At 41.7% G+C, this 24,208-nt stretch overlaps 1 protein-coding gene across 3 annotated transcripts in view; it reads right to left on the minus strand.

Annotated features, from left to right (window-relative positions):
* Window positions 1–24,208, minus strand: part of cacna1c (calcium channel, voltage-dependent, L type, alpha 1C subunit) — a 131,763-nt gene that overhangs the window by 18,216 nt on the left and 89,339 nt on the right. For all 3 annotated transcript variants that reach the window (XM_054800061.1, XM_054800062.1, XM_054800063.1), the window contains exons 11-33: window positions 22,626–22,716; window positions 20,533–20,559; window positions 18,281–18,441; window positions 18,130–18,203; window positions 17,898–18,049; window positions 17,617–17,818; window positions 17,421–17,541; window positions 17,048–17,162; window positions 16,865–16,982; window positions 16,725–16,794; window positions 16,503–16,635; window positions 15,035–15,164; window positions 14,452–14,511; window positions 13,747–13,853; window positions 13,338–13,352; window positions 8,828–8,915; window positions 8,643–8,750; window positions 8,525–8,577; window positions 8,305–8,451; window positions 8,027–8,228; window positions 6,412–6,570; window positions 6,216–6,326; window positions 1,530–1,613 (exon numbers count right to left, since the gene is read on the minus strand). In XM_054800061.1, coding sequence (XP_054656036.1) covers window positions 1,530–1,613; window positions 6,216–6,326; window positions 6,412–6,570; window positions 8,027–8,228; window positions 8,305–8,451; window positions 8,525–8,577; window positions 8,643–8,750; window positions 8,828–8,915; window positions 13,338–13,352; window positions 13,747–13,853; window positions 14,452–14,511; window positions 15,035–15,164; window positions 16,503–16,635; window positions 16,725–16,794; window positions 16,865–16,982; window positions 17,048–17,162; window positions 17,421–17,541; window positions 17,617–17,818; window positions 17,898–18,049; window positions 18,130–18,203; window positions 18,281–18,441; window positions 20,533–20,559; window positions 22,626–22,716 — 2,528 coding nt within the window. The remainder of the gene's footprint in view (window positions 1–1,529; window positions 1,614–6,215; window positions 6,327–6,411; window positions 6,571–8,026; window positions 8,229–8,304; window positions 8,452–8,524; window positions 8,578–8,642; window positions 8,751–8,827; window positions 8,916–13,337; window positions 13,353–13,746; window positions 13,854–14,451; window positions 14,512–15,034; window positions 15,165–16,502; window positions 16,636–16,724; window positions 16,795–16,864; window positions 16,983–17,047; window positions 17,163–17,420; window positions 17,542–17,616; window positions 17,819–17,897; window positions 18,050–18,129; window positions 18,204–18,280; window positions 18,442–20,532; window positions 20,560–22,625; window positions 22,717–24,208) is intronic.

Raw genomic sequence — 24,208 nt, forward strand, 5'->3', positions numbered from 1 at the left:
GACAAAGTACGGAGTCGAGTAGGGCCACAACAGGACCCTGTTTTATTATTAGGTTTATGACGATGATTTTTATTATTATTATTATTATTATTATTGTTATTAATGTGCCTGTTGTGAGAGAATTCAAACCTGCAATAATTGTTGACAGCGGTCAAGTCTGGTGTGTGTGTTACTAGTGACACCTAGTGGTCAGTGTAGACTACAGAAATCATCAACGTCTTTTAATCCCTTAAACTGAATTTGTATTTTAGTCCATTTAGTCATTTTTATGTATGTATGTATGTATGTATGTATGTATGTATGTATGTATGTACTTTATTTATCCCACAGCGGGGAAATTTACTTGTTACAGCAGCAAGCAAGCAAGATACGCAAGTAAAGAGTACAGTGTAAAGGATGCATAGTGACTACAACATGGTTCAGGTGGTGCAGGTATGCTTGAACATGCTTAATTTCGACCAATAATATGTCAAATTAGCTTAATATGCATATTTTTGCCAACCACAAAACAGCGGTGATTAAGTAATTAATTAATTTGTGAAAAACCACAATCGAGTGAAGGCATGACGTTCGAACCACAAAGTGGCGAGGGCTGACTGTACGCCATATACTGCATTACATACAATAATGTGACAATAAGAAGTGGGACAGGTGGACGCAAATATTAGCAGCGATGGACAGCTGGCAGAGCTCAGAGGTTTATTTTAAGATGTGTAGCGAAGCCTGAACTTCAAAGAACTTCAAAAGCGACCATTTCTCTCAAAAGCGCAGTGAACAAGTGAGGAAGATAATATATTTTTCCCACGTTTCGTGCTCATTAAAATCATTAAAAAGTTATTTCTGCATAATAGAGGATCTTTAAACATCTCGGGTGTGCCTAATGTTGTGGCAAATGAGTGTCGACCCAACAAAGTGCTATAAAAGTGTGTTTCATGTGTTCTAAATTACAGGAAAATGCATCGTAAGGCACTACCACGCTGCTACATCTGGCTCTTTTCACTCATTCAGCCAGGATCAAACGCAGACGAGGGTTCTGAATCATTTGAAAGCATGCAAGATGGGTATCGCTCGGCCTGTTGCGTGTGTGTGCGTGTGCAGGAATGGGAGGAGGTTGGACTTACTACTTACGTTAACCTCAGTGATGGCTATGTCAACAATGCTACCCACAACTATCAAGGCATCAAATGTGTTCCATGCATCGACAAAATAATGCTGCGCGAGAGATGGAGAGAACAGAAAGAAGGCAGAAAAGAAGACATTTAAATGGACAAAAAAAACCCCAAAGAAACAGAAACAACAACAAAAAAGCACAGAACAAAGAATTCTCATGTTGCTCGGAGTCGTGAGTGAGTTAGTCCATAAATCCTGCCTGCCTTACTTCTGCATCTGTCTTTGGGATCCCATGAATGGCCATCTTGGACTCAAGGATGGAGGGAAGAGGAGGAAAGGATGGAGGAGATGACACAAGAAAGACCAGGAAGGAAGGAAGGAAGGAAGGAGGTAGAGGCGGGCGGAGGGCGAGTACTTACGTTGATCTCACTGAGAATGACGTCTATTATGCTGCCAATTACGATGAGGAAATCAAAGACATTCCAGGGATCACTAAAGTACCCCTATACAAGGATGAGGGAGGAGGAGGAGGAGGAGGAGGAGGAGTAAGGTAAGAGAGGAAGGTTAGAAGGGAAACACCACCTTGTTGCACCGTTAAGCCATCAAGGCGGCCATATTAGTGCAGCCTAAGGGTGCATTCACACTTTTGCTTCGGTTAAAAGGAACTCTGGTGTGTTTGCTCTGCTGCTGCGGTTCATTTCGTTAAGTGTGAACGTCGCCATCTGAAAATTGCACTATTTTTACCAGCTTAGATTTCATGAAAAGTTCTAAAATGTACCTTTAAAGAGCGCCATTGTCTTACACACAGAAGGAGAGAGCACATCGTACATACACGCCTGATCAAAATCTTGAGACCTGTTGAAAAATTGCAAGAATTTACGTTTTGCACTGTTGGTTGTTAAGGAGGTTCTAAGTAGAGCTTCAAAATGCAAAAAGAAGAAATGGGAGTGACACAAAACGTTTTGAGGAAGCAATTTATTGCAAGCGGGCATTACAGTGAAATAGGCTGTTCATCAGCTGATCAAAATTTTAAGACCATAGCTCTAAAAAAAAAAAACGGATCCCCCCCAAAACAGAAATAAAATGCTCAAAAAAGGACTCAGTAACTAGTAGCTGCGCCATTCTGAGAAATGGGTTTGGGCATGCTTGATGCCAGTGTTTCCAGGAGGCTAGTGGGAATGTTGCTCCAGGTGGGGAAGATGGCTGCACGGAGGGCATCCACTGTCTGAAACTGATGTCCATTTTTGTAAACTTCCCTTGCCATCCATCCCCAAATGTTCTCAATTGGATTTAGATGAGGGGAACACGCAGGATGGTCCAAGAGAGTGAGCTTATTCCTCTAGAAGAAGTCCATTGTGAAGTGCAGCATTGTCCTGTTGAAAAAGCCAGTCATTACCACACAGACGAGGGCCTTCAGACATGAGGGATGCCCCCTGAAACATCTTCACATAGTCGGCTGCCATTTGACGCCCCTGCACAGCCTGAAGCTCCATCGTTACATTGAAGGATCATGATGGCGCCCCCTCCACTGTGCCGTGTGGAAAACATCTCAGGTGGAATCTCCTTGTCATGCCAGTAATGTTGGAAGCCATCAGGACCGTCAAGGTTCCATTTTTTATAATCAGAGAATAAAACTTTCTTCCACCTTTCAATGTCCCATGTTTGGTGCTCACCTGCAAATTCCAAACGGGCAATTTTGTGAGACGAGGCCTTTGAAAATGTTTTTTGTTCTTCAGAGCATTCTCTCGCAGATGGCGTCTGATGGTTATTGGACTGCACTCGGCACCAGTAACAACCTTGATTTGGAGCGAGGATGGTGCCGTGTCTTGACAGACAGCCAATGGGATCCTCCAGCTCAGGGGCGGTGACATTTTCAAGGAATCATGACAGTGTGAATACCTGACAGAAAATGACATTCAATCCACATTTTTGGCTTTTAAAGGCTCTGATCTTAAACTTTTGATCAGCTGATGAACAGCCTATTTCACCTTAATGCTTGTTTGCAATAAATTGCTTACTCAAAATGTTTTTGTCTCACTCCCATTTCTTCTTTTTGTATTTGAAGCCCTACTTAGAACCTCCTTAAGATCCAACAGTGCAAAATATCAATTTTTGCTTGATTTTGATCAGGAGTACATTTGTCATTGCAAGCTTTTCCAGACCTAAACTCATCTCTCAAGTGGTCTCGGTCCATTGAAGGGTTGAGGTGACGGCATTCACATTTGACCAAATGAACGCGTGAAAGTGAGAACACACCCTTATGGTCCTCTTATTTGCCGCATTGCTTGGGCAGACAAATCCAATATGGCTGCCCAAACAAGGTGGCATGCAGGACTGATATTTTCAACACTAACTTTTTTCCCTAACATGTATGAAGGTATCAAAACCAACATTAGGAGGCAAAGATGGGAGAAGGATTGAATAAAGATGGGTTCACGCCATAAGGTCAGGAGGGGTTAATGGTGCTTTTTTAACTCCAAGCTTATCCAATCATGGAAAAAGGGAACACTGTTAATAATGCATTGCATGTTTTAAGGTAGGGGTGTCCAAACTTTTCCCAGCGAGGGTAGCGCATACCTTAAAATCAAAGGATACGGGGGCCACTCTGATATTTTACATTTTGCAAATCAACCCGCGTACATACGCTAACAAATTGTATATACTTCAACAAAAAAACACCTGCATCTCAGCTGTGAGTTGTAGGTGACAAAGTGTATTATTACTTTTTCCTCCACTGCTCGTTTTTCCATTTTTGCCATTTTTCTACTTGTATTTTTTTTTCAGAACACTGTGATGTTATTTCCCGTCATATTTTGATTTTATTTTTGTAATATCGCAACATTTTCCCAAACTAATTTTCCAAAAATTGCAACTTTATTCTTTGTTTTGTTACTAATATTGCAGAAATTATTGTAACATTTAATTTTGTTTCCCCATAGTGTTATGATGTTATGTTTTTTTATATTAATATTATGACATTATTGTAATATTTCTAATTTATTCTTGTCAAATTACTGCTATTTTTCCATTTTGCTTGTTGTTTTTGTTAGTCAGCCGTGGCCCCCGGTGCCACACTTGGGACACCCCAGTTGGTTTGGGACCCAAAAGTGGGTCGTGGATCTATTAAATTAAACTAAATACTTCATATACAGCCTATGCATAAATGTCTTTTTTGATAGGCATTTTTGTCCTTAGTGTATACTCAATACACAGACATAAGCGCAATATCTAATTTTCTAGCCTTATTTAGTTTAATATTTCATGTTATTTAATTACAGGGGGTCCTCGGTTTATGACAGTCCATGTTACGACGTTTCATGGTTACCAAAGTGCTTCCAAAATGTATTAAAAACTGAATTTTCGTCTGTAAACACAAGACTTGCTCAAGAACTGGCGGAAGAATACGCCCCACGTGCAGCACAGTGTGTACCTGTGCAGCCACACTGAGCAAGAATAACAGCTTATTAGTTACCTTTTTGGATTTCATTATGGCTACTACAAGGCGGTGAGCCAAAGAAAAGGAAAGCCATCACCATGGAAGTGAAAATAAAAATCATAAAAAGCTGAGAAAGAGGAGACACGCCCCCCAATATTGGCCTCTCTTTGGGTCCCAACCGTCTGACTGTCGCGACCATCATTAAGGATAAAGATTATCTAATGCTAATGATTGCCACACAGGTCATGGAGTCCTTGAGCTGTTACAAGGAGATCTCGGAGGAGAAGAGGAGCGAGCTATCCTTCCAGACTAGCCTGGCACAATATTTTACTGTTTCTTTCAGGAGGTAATGTTTTTGCCGGCGTTCTTCTGTTTGTTTGTTTGTGTTCAAAATAACTTGAAAAGTCCTGAATGGTTTGGATGAAATTTTCAGGAATTGTCGGAAATGGGATATGGAAGAACGGATTAAATTTTGGGGGTGATATGGATCACCGTCTGGATCCAGGAATTTTTTAAAAAGGATTCTTTAACATTGCGAGATTTTCGGCATTTGTGCATGTAACTTCACAAAGAATGGTCAGAGCACTTGGGGAAAAAAATACAGGACAGGAAGTTTCCAACAGGTTGTACAAAATATCAAAGACTGATCCAGATAATGGAATCATTCCGGATACTATGATTGAAAATATGAAAAAAAAAATAGGGGACGTTTGGAATTTTCATCATAGGAAGCCAACAAATGAAGCTATAAACATGCAACAAACACCATTACAGAATATACAGCCAAGACACCGTGGAATCTGGAGTGTGTGGTATCTTCGGAAGCTATGGACTACTACTGAGCCATTATGAATCCAATTGCTAATGGTATGTTTTCATGGTCAAGGAATCTAAAAATGGAGATAAAATAAATGCAGGACTAATATTTATAGTGTAAATCACAATATGGGGGGGAACTGTGGCACTTGGCGAAGGTCTGCGCTCGCCGAGTGCTTTTCTAGTTCTTGTATTTAATCTTTTAATTATTGTATTTTATATATCATTCATGTGTTCTGCGTACAGTGTGAGTGACTTAGGCGTGAATCTTTTTTGGTATACGTTCCGACTCGACCGAAAACGTGACCTATATCACAGTCTAGGAACGGAAGCCGTTCATAACTCGAGGACCACCTGAACAATAAAAAGACTTTAAAGACTTAAAAAGACTTAGAAAGACGACACAGGCTATCTAAAAACACATTTTTTGCTAGTTTGACTTTGATGGTGATGCTTGGCAAGCCCCATTTTAAGGCAAAAAGTCAGCATTAGACCACAAAATTTGACATTTATAAGCATGAAGGTGTTATCCCAGGAGCACCCTTTAAGATTAGTAAACAGTAGGATTAGCATAAACATAATAAAATGGAACACTTGCATTAGGTATGACATCGTAAATCAGGAAGAAAGGTGACTAATAAGAACAAAAACTTTTTAAAAATCTTTTTACAGGTGACAAAAACAGAAATGTCCTGTTCAAAGATGATAATAATAAAGGCGATGTTAACTTGACAGAAGGTAATTGTTACATGACATGATAGCGATCGAGAGGGATACAGTAGATCATTCATCATCAATGACTTTAATGTCTTCATTCATTTGGGTTTTAGTTAGCAGCAAAAACTGGTCCTACCCTGGGCTTGAAGGCGATCAGCTTGAGGATCATCTCCACGGTGAAGAGCCCCGTGAAGAGCATGTTGAGGATGTTCATGGCGTCATTGAAGTTCTTCGTCTGGCCGTGATGCTGCAAGGATGCAAGCACAAAACAAATGAAGGGTGCAGCATGAACATCCAGATGCTTCTTCGCTCTCCGTGTGCGTGCGCTTTACCTGCATGGCCAGACAGATGGTGTTGAGAAGGATGAGGGTGAACATCAGGTACTCAAAGTAGCTGGAGTTGACCACGTACCACACCTTGTACTGGTATGGGTTCTTGGGGATGTAGCGGCGCAGGGGGCGGGCCTTCAAGGCGTACTCCACACACTGACGCTGTGCCAAACACACAAAAGGTGAGCCACCACATAAATGGCTTGGATCAGGGGTGTCCAGAGTGCAGCTCGTGGATTTTCTAAGCCTTTTTACAAAATAAAAATAAATATATAAAAAAGTCAAAGTGGGCTCCTGCATCGTTTGCTTTTTCACTACACAGCCCTCAGTTGAAAAAGTTTGGACACCCCTGGCTTAGATTAAACTGGTTATCCACTTTCTATGCTGCTTGTCGTCATTAGGGTCACAGCTGAGCTGGAGCCTACCTCAGCGGGGTACATTCACACTCGCAATCACACCAGTGTATAATTAGCCTGACATGGACGTTTTTGGGACGTACCCAGAGGAAACCCACGCAAGTGAGGTGAGAACATGCAAACCCCGCACATGGCGGTGGCTGCCCGAGTGCTGTTGGCAGTACAGTCGTCCCTCACTACATTGCGGTTCGAACATCGCGCCCTCACTCACTACAAAAATGAATTCATGAATTAATAACCACTGTGTTGTGGTGGAATATGGCCTATTATTAGTACAAAAATGCATATTTAGTAGTTATTCTTGGCCTAAATTAAACATTTTCAATGGCTACGTGAACAAATGAAATAAAGTAAAATACAAATACAAGGCAGAAGAAGCATTCTAATTGTGACTGTAGTATTCTACATTGGCCACAAGGTGTCAGTAATTGTTTGGTAAGACAAGCACCAGACGTGATCGCCAGAACAGGCATTTATTGCAGGTTTAAATGATCTCACAACAGCCACAATAATAATAACAATCATAATAATAACACAGGCTACTGGGGCAATAACACACGACAAGCTAAAACTCAACTCTCAACTTCCGACCTCACTTCCCGACCTCCACAGACCTGTCCGCCCGCCACTACAGTCCCCTAGGGAATACATTTACTGTGACACACACAAGCAGGAGTTTTATTTGCGTTTTAAATGGCTTATTTACTCTTATTATGTCTACTATACTGGGTAATATGAGTGTGAAGCCATTTAAAGCCACCATCACAATAGACTGATGAAACAACAGCCACAGCAGGAAGTACGCTGTTCAGAAAAAAATAACAAAGAACTGCTACCGTGTGAGTCTTATTTATCTCGAATATATCTTGTTTTCTCTGATTATATCTACTGTGTTGGGTAATACAAATGTAAAGGTGAGTATAGGAGTGTTATTTCATGTCTAGAGGGCTTTAATAATGTGTAAACAGAAGGACGTAAACAGGTTTTCTATGGCAACATACAAAAATATTCCATTTATTAATGTTGAATCCTACTTGGCGGACATTCAGTTATCGCGGTCGGGTCTGGAACCAATTTACCGTGATAAACGAGGGACGACTGTGCGTGACACGGCGAAGCAGAAACTAGGGGGAAACTAGCACCTTTTTGTCCTGACTGTGAGGCGGACAGGCGGAAGAGACTTTGGGGACAGATCACAATACCTGGTTCTTGTCCAGCTCGCAGTTCTTGTACTCCTGCTCGCCTTGCTCCTGGAACGTGACGATGACAAAACCCACGAAGATGTTCATCATGAAGAAGGCGATGATGATGATGTAGATGATGAAGAAGATGGAGATGACCACGCGGTAGTTGTAGATGGGGCCCACGTCCTCGGCGTGAGAGTCGATGGCCTTGTAGAGCAGCCTGGAGAGAAGATGCGAGGGGTTAGGAGATGATGCGATGCCACTTGTACCGTGTGTGTGTGTTGGCGTGCACACACCCTGGCCAGCCCTCAAAGGTGGACACAGCAAACAGAGCCATCATGCCTTGCAGCACGTCGTCAAAGTTGAAGTCGCTGTTGTTCCAGTGTCTTTGCGCTCGTTCGGGTTTGGCCACGTCGCCGTCCTTGTACATGATGTAGGACCCTCTGACAGAGCACACAACACACACATTCAGGTGTGAAATTGCTCGCGTTGTTGTCACGCGGTCACATCTTTTACCTGCAATCTGCCTGAGTCTGCTTGGAGCTGTCTGTGCAGAAGAAGAACTTGCCCTGAAGAACAACATCAAAGCATTCATGAGTACAAGACTCCAGAAGCTGTCCCGTGACGTCTCTACCTTGAAGAGCTGCACTCCGATGCAGGCGAACATGAACTGGAGCAGCGTGGTGACGATGACGATGTTGCCGATGGTCCTGATGGCCACGAACACGCACTGCACCACGTGCTGAGAGAGGCAGAAAACCACCACGAGTGTACGCACTGTCATATCTACACATTTTACATAGATGTTTAAACGCTGACCTTCAGGCCTTTGGCTCTGTTGATGGCCCTCAGAGGTCGAAGCACTCGGAGAACCCTCAGGATCTTCACCACGTTAATGGCACTGGACCTGGAATGAGGATTTCAATCAGACGCGGACAAAATATTCATTTTGTGTAAGGAAAATGGATGGAGCAACTGTGAAGAAGCACCCAAAAGTGAGTACACCCCTGGATACACTTAGAGTAGTCACTGTGCAGCTTGTCTCGCAGCACAGATTTACGATAGCCATTATTGTCTGGCAACACCAGCATGTCGCGAGATAATAGTGCCTTGCATGGTGGCGGTAGTGTCCGTAATCAAATGCTTACTGCAATGTCAGGGGTGTGTTCACTTTTTTCTGACAAAGAATTTAAAAAAAAGCACTTGCTTTAAATCTGAACTTTTGTGCTGCATCCATTTTTTTAATACAGTTTATTGGCAAATTATTTCACGCTGTGGTACGGTGGCCGACAGGGGAAAACACGTAGCAACAACCAAACGCTCCAAACACAGAAATCATCCCAAAACACACAAACACCATAAAACACATGCAACGGGAAAATGCTGCAATCACATAATCCAGTGGTCTCAAACCCGCTGTCCGGCCCGCTACTGGACATCAAAGTTTAGTGTAAGTGCAGCCTGTGTGTTCTGGCCGTTTTATATCAATATCGCATACATTGTGGTGAACCTGAGGCCTATAAGACAGTGGTCCCTAACCTTTTTTGACCCACGGAACGGCTTGTATTCCCCCAAATCCCCCGCGGATCAGGGGGGAGTTCGTACATATAGCAATCTAATTTATCTTATTTATTATGTATTGTGTAAGACTAAAACATGAACAACATCAAATTAAAAGCACAAAATGATGAATGCAGACCCACCATCCACCAGTTCAAGCCTGGAGTTTGTTTTCCAGAGAGATGATTACATGGCTGTTTGACGTGTGTGGTAAAAGCCAGTGTGCTAGCATGAATTCACTTGAGCCAAATATGCACATTAGCACTCAATAAGGACATCCAAACTTACCTTCATGCATTCCCACATAGTATCAGCATTTGAGACCAAATATGAGGTGAAAGAAAAACGGTAAAAATCCACTATAGTAGTCTATCTGTGCAGCATGAGAGATTGTTAGCGCACGCACGGTGGTGCGTTCAGGGACCGTCGAACAAAGTGGGACGGGTCGCCGCTTGCAACAAACAACATATAAATGTCCAAAATATGGGATTTGTAACTGTATATAGTTTTTAAAATACAATAATATAAATACGGTACTGGGCCGCGGCCCAGTGGTTGGGAACCCCTGCTATAAGAGATGCTCAGAGGCAGTTAAGACGGCTTAAAGGAAGATGGGGGGGGGAGTCACTAGGCACAACACTACTACAATCGCAACAATGATGACAGCGCACCCAAGGACACAGGGGAACTACTACAATGGGGAACAATAATGACTACGTTAACGTGGTCACAACTGGTTGTGCGGGCTCCTACGGCTGGTCAATGTGCAAAAAAACCCGCAAGAAACGCGCAGAGGGTGCGCGGGGGGCGTGCTGATTTTCGGCCGGCCGCAGGAGTTCTTTGTCATGTCAAAACAACTCTACAGTCGCTTAAATTTTTTTCAAGTTTCACGACGAACCGACACACGTGGTACGTCTCCGTGTGTCGTCCGTACGGCCAACGTGTGTCTTTTGTACATTTTGCTGCTGTCAGGTTTTGGGCAAAATGTCCATTGCCACACATGCACCCCACATAAGCAATTAGTGCGGCCAACTCACATTCAGATATTTTGTACATCCTCCATGCGTGTGGAGATCTTACTCCTTCATGGTCGCCACAACTATGTTGTTCCCCCCCAAAAACCCCAAACAACAGTGATTTGGGAAACACTCAGTTTGAGACCCCTGATGTAAACGCTACACGATTAAAAACCAATGCAGAAGGAAAATGCTGCAAATGGAACAAAAGGCAAGTTAGCCAGGCAACCAGGAAGTCCGCCAGACACGAGGGATACAGTATCCGTCTTTTAAAGGCTTAAGATGTCATATTTGACAGTATTATAGAGCAACAAAGACAAAAAGACAAATGTACCTTTTCATTCCGTTGATGTCTGGCGCCCCTTGCAGCCTGGCTAACCTCCGTTTTGTTCTGTGAACTTGCAGCGTTTCTGTCATGCATGTGTTTTGGTGGACGCGTGCGTGCTTTTGGCACTTGCTGCATTTTTCTTATGCATTTGTTTCTGATCCTGCAGCATTTATGTAATTGCAGCATTTTGAATTCACAGCATGTTCCCATTGCATGTGTTTTGTGTGTTTGTGGCTTTGGATCATTTCTGTGTTTGGAGCGCTTGAACGTTCCTGCGCGTTTGCTCCCCCTGTCGGCCATTGTCGTTTGTAGACTTTGAGGCTTAGAAATTGTGACATGAATCTTGTCAGTCTCTGCTGCATGAGCACACCGCACACAACAAGTGACAGAGAGGACATATAATGAAAAGACAAACACAGAAAAACAACAAAACTGAGAGGGGTTAACATCCTGTATCTTTCAACATTTTCAATGGGATATTAATTACTAGAATTTGCTTACAAATGCAGAAAGAATAATGATGATTAATACATCACGGCATATCATAGAAACCCCAAGATAGCGTGCCGTGACGCCCCCTGGTGTCTGGTGACACCCCATTAAAACATATTGTATTGTAAACACCCACTGGATGTGATTTCCTATAAGAGACATTCGTAAGACTCTCAACAGCACCACACAACTAATCCAGCAACACACACCACACAGACACACACACAGAAACACAACAAACACAGACAAACTAGTGCAGGCTAGAAGGAAAATGTCAGTACAGGCCAAAAGGAAGCAAAGTTGTGCCCGAAAAACCAAAACAAATCCTACAAAATTCAAATGAATACCTTGACATTTTGATATTTGAGGATAAAATGTATGAGGGAAAAAAATGTTTGCTCAACATTTTCCCCCCTTTACACACACACACGTGTGTCATCAAAATGCCAGGGTATCATTGTAAGAGGTTGTCGCCGAGAAAGCAAAGGAAGTGACGCCTGGAAGTGACAGGAAAAGGAGATTAAAGGTAGCTGACATGACGTGGGATGATGCCGCTGACGCGGTCAAAAGCTGCACATATCATCAAATCATAGAAACTGAAAAAATACACCTTTTAGATGCTATAAAAGTTAAAAGCAGCAGCTGACCCTGCTGGTTGGGAGGCATGTTACACCATTTAGCAGCTGGCTCATGACAGGAAGTGCTCCCGGCGGGCCCGTTTTTGGACAGTTACAATCAATATTCCCTTTCCGTAATGAACGCAATGATGCCTCTTTTAATGTAATATCTTTTTTTTCTAATTTGGTGTAGAACTTGTCCAGGTTTTTCATACAAGAGGCGGCAGTTTGACCGCATCAGTCCGCAAACATCCCACACACTTTTTACCTTTAACGGGCAGTTTTCACATTCCGCTGCCATTTCTATTGCCCAGGAGAATTGAGTTCATCTTAAAGTCCATTTATCTATTACAATCATCTTGATTTAATAAAAACAATCACATTGTCTGCATCAAAATATGAATTTATGCTGCAGTATTACATGAAGGAGTGCTATTACACTGTAATATATACATATATACTGTAAACGCTCCAATTCCAGAAGGGGTGTTCATTTTCCCAAGACGCAGAGTGGCTGTTATTTCCGAATCATCCCAACCAACAAGTTAATTTTCTAACTTTAATAATGATTGGGAGTGCATGTTGAACCGCAGAGAAGAAGATCTCATCGCAGAAAAGAAAAGTAAGACTATATTATCTCGCAGCTGCAGAAGGAGAATGAGGAAAGAGCAGGAAGAAGGCATAAACTAGGAAAAAAGAAGGCATGCACAGTGTGGGAGAGGGACTTGTTGACCAGAAGACATCACTTTGGGCACTGTGATCAGCTATTAACAAATAGACCCAAAAAAGATCCAAGAGGCTACAAAATCCCCCCGATTTTCCTCCGATTCTGGGTGAATGAGATGTGTTTTCTGTGAAAAAGAGCCCTATTTTCTGAGAAAAAGCAACACAGCCAACGCTTTTATAGCGGTAAGGAGTAAATTGCTCAGCCAGCATTAATCGCGCTAATGAGTTCCTTGCAAACAACAGTGCGTCACAGTGTAACACGCATGACTTTTACACCAACAGCTGAGTGGCAACATTTGTAAAGCGCATGCAGAGGCAGATTGACCAGCTACTGCCATCTTATGGAGTGAATTTAAACAATATCTGGCTCACAGCTGCCTAATTACAGACCCCTGTGGTTATTTGCTTTTGTCGATCAGTGGTTAATTGAATAGAGCCGTTAATTGGAGCATTTACTGTATCCAAGTTTTTTTTGTTACTCAAAAAGAGCTAAACTCTCCCAGACGGTAGAAATAGCAAATAAGGGAGTGACATTTTGAGACAGTTAACAGTGTTTAAGGGCACGTTAATAAGCACTAATATGAACTTACGTCGAGAAGTCTAGTCTATTAAAGCGTTAGAGACAGAGAGCGTAGCATAGCATATTAAAAACATGAGAAATATCACAGCATTCCAATGAGTTATTAGCTGCAAGAAGCACAGGACATCTTTATTAATAACAAACAGCACAAGCCATGGAGTGTAAAGAAGAAGAAGCATGGGGGTTGGGGGCGTGTGGCAATTTACCAAGCTAAACATTTCCCTACTTATCCACTCCACACGTTGATTTGTGTGTCCTTCTGGAGCCGACTAACGGCCCGTGAAGGCAAAGACACTCTGAGGACTCGGTGACGCCGTTTAAATGCAAGGGGGTGATAATCGCCAAAGGTGCCAGGTGAGTCATTTTAATGAGTTTAAAAAAACACTGCGCCATAAAATGAAGTAGACGACGGCACTCACTGTATCCCAGAGGAGATGAGGGAAACGCTGACGACCACCAAGTCTAGGATGTTGAAGTAGTTCCTGCAGAAGGAGCCTTTATGGAGGAAGGCCCCGTAGGCTGTCATCTGTGGTGCATTGGAGATCGTTAACATTGTGGATCGATAGCTTCAACAATACTAAGAATTAGCAGCTTTGTAGCTGTAACAAAGAAACATTGTTATTATTTTTTCAAGCTGCAAGCATGCATTGAAAAAACTGAGCAAAGGCAAAGTGGATATACGTCAGGAAAATAGTGTTTGTTATTGCACTTTGTGACCATTTTACTAATATTAGCTATAATTTTGCAATAGCACATATTTTTTCTACTAAGACACACATTAATGTCACACTGACTTGTTGTGATTATTTACTTGAGTCGAAAAGCCTCTTGTCTCCAAAACAAGTCCTCCATATGCTTATCACCTGATTCAAATAGCCTTGGGTGTCTGGGCATGTGAGTCTGCCCTTAATCACCTTTGCCCCCCACAGAGTTTCCCATATTAACCCTATCCTATATATTTAGCATGAATAGACATTTTCTCTAGAAGCCATCTGTTAAGGTTGTATTGATTTGTCTCCTTGCATGTGAGTTTTATTGCCTTTTACCTCTCATTATTCTCAAAGAACTTGTCTCTTCTCTTGTCTATTTTGAAGCCAGCAGCGGGTTTTCCCTTGACAATTTACCTTGAGAATGATCTCTATGGTGAAGAGCCCAGTGAAGACGTGGTCTGCATAGCCCAGAATCTGCAGCAAGAGCCAAGAATGTCGTCGTTTTGACATGAAACAGCCAAAAACACATTTCAGAGAATAAAGCCTGAACTCTTTGTCAACTCTTGCGCGGTCTAGAAATAACCACATAAGGATAATGAATTCAGAAATGGAGCCAAACCTAAAAAAAAAGGATGCATTATTGCATTAAAGCTCATTGAACAGCCGAGGAAAATACAATAAAAGTGATCTTCATGAGCCCCCAGGAGGTGCTTCTTAAGGTCTTTACATTAAATGCCACATCTTGGAAATGAGCACAATGAACAGCTAACATACTAACAGCAGAGTGACGCTGCTTCTTGCTCAGCTAACCGTTATTTACAGGACTTTCATTTAGCAATGTGGCGCTAAAAAGGGAAATAGAGCCAATAAAGCTCAACGGGCCTTTTATCCAGTTGTACAGTTCTCAGGGAAGGAATGAAACATAACACAACTGTCACAATAAACCTCCTCCTCCTTGTCTGAGCGCGCAATGAGAGCACTTGTCCACTAAATCAACCTGGTTTCTGAAGGAGTCATTCTTGACCGGGTCCTCTGCAGCCAGGCTGATGCTGCTGAGCAGGATGAAGAAGAGGATGAGGTTGGTGAAGATGTTGTGGTTGACAATTTTATGGCAGAGAACCCTGAACCTGAAAGGAAAGAACACCAGGTCATTTTAACTTGGCTTCTGACAAGGGGGCTCCTATTATGACCTTTTAATGATTTTGTAACACGAGTGTGGGTCACACATACTGTATGAACACCAAACGTGACAAATCCTTTCTCTCACTTTTTAACTCCACTTTTGAGAGAAACTGCCGCTTTTGAAGCTCTTTGAAATCCAGGCTTCACTAAACATCTTAAAATTAAGCTCGGCCCGTCATTGAGCTGTAGACGTGGGATTTGTAAGTTTGATCATTTTGTTTGCTGCTAGCTAGATACAGTGTGTTACCACTCGCCATCACAACTGCTAACTAGAAATTTCAAGCACTGATGTCACGAATGAAAAAAGGCTTTGCTACACATGTTAAAACAAAGCCTGCAGCTCTGCCAGCTGCCCATCATTCAGCTTCAGACGTGGGAGCAGTAAGTTCGATCATGTTGTTCTTCTTCAGCGAATTTTCCAACATAGAATGATGTTTGCGTCCTCCTGACCCACTCCTTAATGTTACACTGTAGTACGTCATACATGGCATCTGTTATGTTGGACATGTAGAGCTGTCAAATGATTACAAATTTTAATCAAATCAATTACAGTTGTTAAATTAATGAATTATCATTTGCTACTATGTGTGAAATACTGTTTGCCCATTTTTGCTGCATTTTATTCACAGAAAAATAAAGATACCACTCATGTCTGATCATCTATTTACCTATCGTCTCTTTAATAGCAGCGGGACATTTGAATCAAACTTTAACCATGTCACTGTTTTGAGTGCACAGAAATGCCCAGGGGAGAATCGAACAGGTCTTTCCGATCTCCAGGCTGTTACTGTGTTGGCCAACATGCTAACCACTAGACCACCGTGCGGTTAACAGAATTATAATGAAACTAAATTAATTTTGAGCAGCAAACATGAGTGAAATCTATTGCTTCGCTACACATCTTAAAATAAACCTCTTAGCTCTGCCAACTGTCTGTGAGTGCTAACGTTTCTGTTCTCCTCTCCCACTTCTTAATGTTACATTATTGCATGTGATATATGGCGTATATTATGTCTGACAAGTACACACTTCCAAAATGTACTGTACGTGTAGAAAGTGCGCAACAGTGCTTATTGGAGACACACAATCGACGTGGAAAAACACAGCTCATTAGCATTAAAGCTACAAAAAGATGTGTTCCCGGTAGTGCTAACAAAAAGGACTTTTAAACTGTTAAAATTCCTGCATCAAGGGCAGATTCAGGGCAACACATTTAAAAAAACCTCTTATTTCAAACGCAACCCTAATGTTTAAGATGTCGGGCCAACAATGTTGAGTCTTACTTGTTGGTGTGGCTGAAGATGAAGAAGGCGCGAGCCTCAGGCATGGGGACGGCTTTCTCTTTCAGCTGGATGTCCGAGAGGGGTCGTGGTCTCGGGCCCACTGGCATCTCTGGTTCATCATCATCCTCATCACCTGAAGAAGAGCAGAGAAGTCAGACTAATTTCATCAAAGCTCCCAGAAGCATGCATGTGTGCGTGCGTGCGTGCGTGTGTGTGTGTTACCAATGTAATCATTAGCAGGATATGGATTCTTCTCCTCACTTTCATCTCTGCAGTAATCGTCCATGTTGATCTGTAGCGGGAAGAGCATTCATACGTTTATTTACTCAATTTCTACCACGTTTGTCTTCATTTTGGTCTACCTTAGTGGCAGTGTTGGTTTCGCCATCGGACGTGATGGACTTCAGTTCGATCTTCTCCCTCTTCTCCTCCTCCAGTGGAGGCTTCTCGTTGTTATGGCGCTTGTCTGGAGTACCCAGCCTGGAGAAAAGCCTTTAGTACTTTCACTTTCTCCCGAGGGTTCATGCCAATGTCCACCTCCTTACCTGGCCAGCTTCTTTCTCTCCTTCTCCTCCTCTTCCTCCTTCTGGGCAGATGTCAGGCTCTCCGCGTCGGCTAGATTGTCCACAGCAATGGCCAAGAAGACATTGAGGAGGATGTCTGGTTGTGAGGGGACGTTAAGGATGGTGCTGAAATATCGATACTCTGATACTGGAGCACCGGGCTTTGCTTTAAGATGTGTAGCAAAGCCTGTTTTTTTTTTTTAATACAAAGCGGTAGGCATATACTGTACAGTAGTACTGTAGACCCCCACTTTTTGCAACGGTTACATTACAGGTGAAAAAGGTAAAAAAGAAAAGTCATTTCTATTTTTGACACATGGCTCGCCCCGCCTTCCCTTCTAAGCTGTCAGGATACAGTTTCCGCAGATGAAGAGGATGATGAAGTAGATGCAGACCAGCATGCCGGGAAAGGACGGCCCACCGTACGCCATGATGCCATCATACATCACAGAGTTCCAGTCCTCTCCAGTTAAGATCTACAGTACATCGCGGGTAAAAGCGTGTCAATTGCAGTAAACTCGCCAGGTGAAGTGGCTACAAGAGTCGTTTACCTGGAAGACGGTGAGCAGCGACTGCGGGAAGTTGTCAAATGTGCTGCGGCGCGTCTCCTCGAAGTTGAACTTGCCGCCAAAGAGCTGCATGCCCAGCAGGGAGAAGATGATGATGAAGAGGAAGAGCAGGAGAAGCAGGGAGGCGATGGAGCGCACGGAGTTGAGCAAGGAGGCCACCAGGTTGGAGAGAGAGTTCCAGTATCTGTGCGTGACACAAAAATAATCAGCAATCCCGTCTTGCGGAGACAGAAAAAACACCCAAACTGTCATCATTTTCTGACCTGGTAATTTTGAAGATTCGCAGCAATCGCACGCAACGCAGCACGGAGATGCCGAGAGGCGACATGATCTTGGTTTCCACCAGGATGGTCTCCAGGATGCCGCCGCATACCACAAAGCTGTCGAAGCGGTTGAAGAGCGACACAAAGTACGCCTGAGGAAGGTAAAACAAATCACACAAAACATTTATTTCCAACTTCTCCTCATTCGTTGTAGCAAAATGGGACATCATACCTGAAGGCCCAGACTGTACATCTTCAACAGCATCTCACCAGTGAACAGCGCTAGCAACACCTTGTTGGCGATGTCTGAGGAAAGGCAGGACATCCGTTAGCAATAAAGAAACACGTGACTTGAATTGAAGAAGGCATGCACGTCTGGAGACCTTGCACGTCTGTCAGCCACTGAGGCTGCTGGTGATGCTCCGAGGCGATGGTCAGCGTGTTGAGGAAAACCAGGAAGATGACCAGCCAGTAAAAAACTTGCGATTTGACCGCCGCCCGACACTTGCGCCTGCACAGCCGGTTCCACCTGCGAAAGTAGCGACTAGACGGGGGGAAGGAAAACAGAAGAAAGAGGAAGTTCTGTCAATCGGCAGTTGTTAGGGAGTAGAGCCGTGGAACAATCTTTTGCAACCAAAAAAGTAAGTAAAACATGTCAAAAAGTGGCTCAAAATATTGTTGTCCTGCACGAATGTCTCTAATGACAGCCAAAACACCACCGGTACTTAGTGCTGATGGACGCCGTCAGAGAGGTCTTTGACCTTGCGGACGCTGCGTACTAGGTGACACAGCATGATGACGCAGCCACACAGATGCTCCCTTTCAACTCACGTCCAAAGTGCAGACTTCAAACCGCCTGCGAGTCTAAAAATGGTGAAAAATGGCCAAGTAAAACCAGATTTTTGTCATCTGTCATTGTGTGTTCACGCTATGTCTCATTTGTATGCGCTTTCAAAACCTACTGGTGGAGAAACGTTTGGCAGTCAAAGCATGAACAGCCGTTTGGTTGACTTTTCCCGCTTCATAATCACTGATGTGGTATTCAGCTTTCTTGAGGTAGACAAAAACATTTTTCGGGGGGGACGGTGCGTTCACGCTTAGCAAATTATACTGGCTTTGAAGATACATAATTATAACTATTTCACCTTGATTTTTGTTGTTTGCTAAATTTGTAGATGAGTTTTTGAACTACAGTAATCCCTCTTTTATCACGGTTAACAGGTTCCACACCGGACAGTGATAAATGAATTTCCGCAAAGTAGGACTATTTCTTTATAAATGGAATACTTTTGTAGTTACGCCATAGAAAGCCTGTTTACAATCTTCGAAATACACTTTTTAACATTGATAAAGTCACCTAGACATGAAATGACACCCATATAGTCACCTTTGCATCCGTATTACCCAATATAGTATGTATAGTATGTATAATCACAGAAAACAAGCCATTTAAGACAGGGGAGCAGAATCAGTTATTTATGATGAGGATTATCTTATTATGATTATTAATATCATTGTTTTGTGGCTTTTGTAAGATAATTGAAAGCTGCAATAAAAGCCTGTTGCTCTGGCGATCAAGTCTGGTGCTTGTCTCACCCAACAATTACTGACATCTAGTGACCAAAGTAGAATACAACATTCAGGAAGTTGAATGGTGGTGTGAATGGCTTATGCTGTATTTGTATTTTACTTCGTTTAGCTCTTCATTTATTCTTTTTAAGCTTGGAAATGCTTCATTCGTGCAAAAAATACATCCAATGCATACTTTTGACTAATAATGGGCCACAGTTAACTATGAAACAGAGATTATTAATTCATTAAGGAATTTTTGAAAAAACGCAATGCAGTGAAGCCGCAACGTTTGAACCGCGATGTGGCGAGGGACGACTGTATACATTTTGTATTTGCATTATAAGAGGCGTTCATTACACATGTTTTTACACACAAAAAAAATCAAATTTTTCCATATGAGAATTTTTGGTCCAAAGTGTAAATAAAACGCTCTGTCAAAATAAAATATTTTAACTCCATGGGCACACATGTGAGGTTGTGCTGAAAAAAGGTAACCAATCGAGGCAAGACAAACAGTTTTTCAGGTGAGATATAGAGGGAAACACAAAAGTATGTCAAAATGTTAAAAAGCGCGAAAAGGGTAATTTAGCAGTATGTTTATTATTGCAGCTAAATAACCAACATACAGCAGTGTCAGTATGAAGCAGCATTATTATTGTGTTTGCTTTCCATCTATTATTTGTGTTTGACCTTCTTCCCCTTGCTCCGAGGCTTTATTTCTATATAGAAAAAGTCATTTTTTCCCCCATTATTTGTGAGTTATGATGTGCACAGTGAACGTTACACAAGACTCACAAAAATCACAGGACAACAAAAGTGGACATGAGCTCATTTTGTAGCATCTAATTTAGGATCATTTTTAAAAGACATATTAGAATGTACTGTATGTAAGAAGTGTATATTTGAGTGAGGCGCCCACATACTGTACAGTATGTACATATATAGAGTACACATATAGTATATATGCTGTACATATATCGATCGGCGGACTGCAGAGTTACGTTGCTAGCAGGTGAGCGAGGAAGAGGAGGCGGAGGAGACAATGGCAACAATATCTACTAACCTGAACTTGGATTTGGAGATCCTATTTCTGGAACACAGAGAACAGAATGGATTATACACACACACACAACAAACACACAACAAACACACATTTATATAGACACACCATGAAGGGTGATTTGAGAGGTTCCTGCTTAACAGGTTGCGCTCACAATTTCATTTTATCAACATTTGTTGGTCCAATCTGCGGAAGCCCGTTTCTGCCACTGAAAGGACAAAAATATCCCAATGCTTGGACATGATTGGGAGATAAAACGTCAACATTATGAGAGACAAACGGCGCATGTGCCGAATGCCACGTGATGAAGGCTGCAGCGAGGAAGGCAGCACATGCGCAGTTTGTATCTCATAATTTCGCCTTTTTATCTCAGAATTATGACTTTCCTATCTCGTAATTATGACTTTTTACCTCATAATTATGACTTTTATATCCCATAATTATTACTTTTTATCTCGTAATGTTGACTATTTACCTCATAATGTTGACTTTCTTATCTCATAATTATGACTTTTTATCTCATAATTTCAACTTTTTATGTCATAATTTCAAATTTTACCTCATAATATCAACTTTTTATCTCATAATTATCACTTTTTACGTTGTAATTTCGACTCTTTATCTTATAATTATGACTTTCATATCTCGTAATTTTGACTTTTTATCTCAAAATTAGGACTTTCTTATATCAAAATTCTGACCTTTTATCTCATAATTCTGACTTTATCTCATAATTTAAATTTTTTATCTTGTAATTTTGACTTTATCTCGTACTTTTGACTTTTATCTCATCATTTCGAACTTTTATCTCAGAATTTTGACACTTTATCTCATAATTATGACTTTTTAGCACATAATTATCACTTTTTTGTCGTAATTTTGACTTTTTATCTTATAATTCTGGCTTTATCTCATAATTTCACATTTTTATCTCATAATTTCATTTTTTTTATCTCATAATTATGACTTTTTATCTTGTAATTTCCACCTTTTCTTTCATAATTATGACTTTCATGTGTCATGATTAGGACATTTGATATCATAATTTAGACTTTTTAACTCCTAACTATGACATACCATTGGGATATTTTTTTTTCTTTCAGTGGCTTAAACGGGCTTCCATACAAATCACCCTGTGTGGACATGCACAAAGTGACGACAAAAAATGTCAGCTTTCTGAAACAAAAAACCCCTACAATAATAACACCCCATGATCTAACATCAATAGCGTCGCAAAGCATTAAAAGCGGCAACATTTTGCTGCATGCTTTCAATGGGAAAACGCAGTGCCATCTGGTGGACAAATATAAAAACTAACACTTGAAAGCCAGTTGTCCAAATTTCTACGTTAACATAAAGGATTGCATTAGCTTGTGTTAGGATCAATGTGGCTGGAAAATGAGCCCTTAGATACAAATGTGTCATATTTGGTGTCGCTTTGACATTTTTGGCTAATTTCAAGAACAAATCCCCTGGAAAATTCAACGTACACTCATTCAGCACAGCCAAAAACACGAAAGGGCACAAAATGTCCCTGCAGGATAATCCACATCTTGAGTTTAGCCCTGGGTTTGTCTCCATGGCAACATGAAGGACAAATACCCAAAGCGTCATCTCTGTGACAGTGCGAGCTATTCCCGATAGTAAGGGAACTGGCACAGTTTATGACATCACTGTGTTTTTGGAGTTGTTCTGGCTCAGACGGATATCCACAAACAGCCAAACAAAGACAAAGTAACAGATGGACAGCAAGAGGAGAATGAATAAACACACTGTGTGTGTGTGTGTGTGTGTGTGTGTGTGTGTGTGTGTGTGCGTGTGTGTGCGTGTGATTCCAACTTGCGGCGCTCGTATTCCGCATGTAGCGTAGTGGATCTTGTGGTAAGTGAAAAGGGAGGAGCACACAAAAGAGAAGTAATCAGAAGCAGAGTGGGGGGGTGAGCAATAAAGGCTCTTCTACTACGCGCGGAGATGATTGATGTCCTGCGAGACTACAGTTTGGCACACCCGGGATGAAAAGACGCTTGTCCTTGTCCCTTGGAAAGATCCCAGGAGAGGGAGGGAGGAGGTCTGCACATTTGGGAGGAAGTACTTACGCTAGGCGGGTACAGCAGGTCTCGCCCTCCACGTCGCCCCCTGGCGCGTTGTCTGTGTTGACGCTCTCGTTCTCGCTGGCCGGCATGCTCACTGGACACACAAACACGGGAATAACGATGAATAAGTATAAGGACAACATCCATTCATTCTCTATAGTACTTGTCTCACTTCGGCCGAGAGGTGCGGTACATCCGGAGAAAACGCACGGAACATGAAAACTCCACACAAACTGGCCACCATACAACCCAAAAGGCCACCGTGAGGCCCAAAAAGACCAACAAGTCGATATAAACACTGTAGCTCAATGCACACAACAAACATTTTAGTGAAGACACAGCATCCTCCAATTCCCAATTTGTGCCTAAAGTAATCACACCTTGCAGTGTTGACACAAGATTTATTTACCACCTTGGGGCTTGAGGGACGCCGACAGCTAATAGGCTGGATTTCACTTTCTAAGCCCACCACAAACCCCTTTTGCTGTTTCACAGCTCACAGGGATATTAAGAGCTGTAAATTGCAGCGGCTTTCATGTGTAAACACGCTAGGTACTGTCGGTATATCCGAGGAGGCAAGGGGGTTGAAAGGTACTTTTTTTGTTCTGCAACAAACAAACAATTGAGTTTGGTTAGTCGTGAAAGACAGTCGGGATTTTGGGTCTGGGTGAGATTTGTTCTTTCTCCAATGAGAAAGGCCTACTTTGAAAAAATATGCTCCAAAGCCAAAGTAGCAAGCCAGTTTTTTCAGCGAAAAGTGTGGACGGAATGTGTGGCTGTGACGGCCGGACATAACAGATACAGGAAGTTCTACGGCGAGCAGTTGCCAACATGCAAATTATTTGCCACTTGCCAAGATTTAAAATCATAATTCTAGACATGTCGGATAATTTCCCTAGTTTTAAGGGCCATTTACTCACTGACTTTATAGTATAACAGTTTATAGTATAACCTATTTACTCATTGAGTATATAGTATAATAGTTTATAGTATAACCTATTTACTCATTGACTTTATAGTATAACAGTTTATAGTATAACCTATTTACTCATTGAGTATATAGTATAATAGTTTATAGTATAACCTATTTACTCATTGACTTTATAGTATAACAGTTTATAGTATAACCTATTTACTCATTGAGTATATAGTATAACAGTTTATAGTATAACCTATTTACTCATTGACTTTATAGTATAATAGTTTATAATATAACCTATTTACTCATTGAGTATATAGTATAATAGTTTATAGTATAACCTATTTACTCATTGAGTATATAGTATAACAGTTTATAGTATAACCTATTTACTCATTGAGTATATAGTATAACCTTCATTTTAGAATGAGGGATTACATTTTGTCTAGTTTAGTTAAACAATGTTCAAGTTGAGCAAATAAAACCTTGTTGAAAGATTCCGCAACATCCACAGGATGCTGAACTTAAGAAGTGCTGAACAACAATGTTTTAACATTCATTTGATTAAACAGACGACTGACTAAATGACTAAATGGCAGATTTTGTAGAGCAACTTGGTGTACTGGTCAAAGAAAATAAATATTGATGTTATCAAATTAGCACTTGC

The sequence above is a fragment of the Dunckerocampus dactyliophorus genome, chromosome 15 (genome assembly GCF_027744805.1).
Source record: "Dunckerocampus dactyliophorus isolate RoL2022-P2 chromosome 15, RoL_Ddac_1.1, whole genome shotgun sequence".
Classification (NCBI taxonomy): domain Eukaryota; kingdom Metazoa; phylum Chordata; class Actinopteri; order Syngnathiformes; family Syngnathidae; genus Dunckerocampus; species Dunckerocampus dactyliophorus.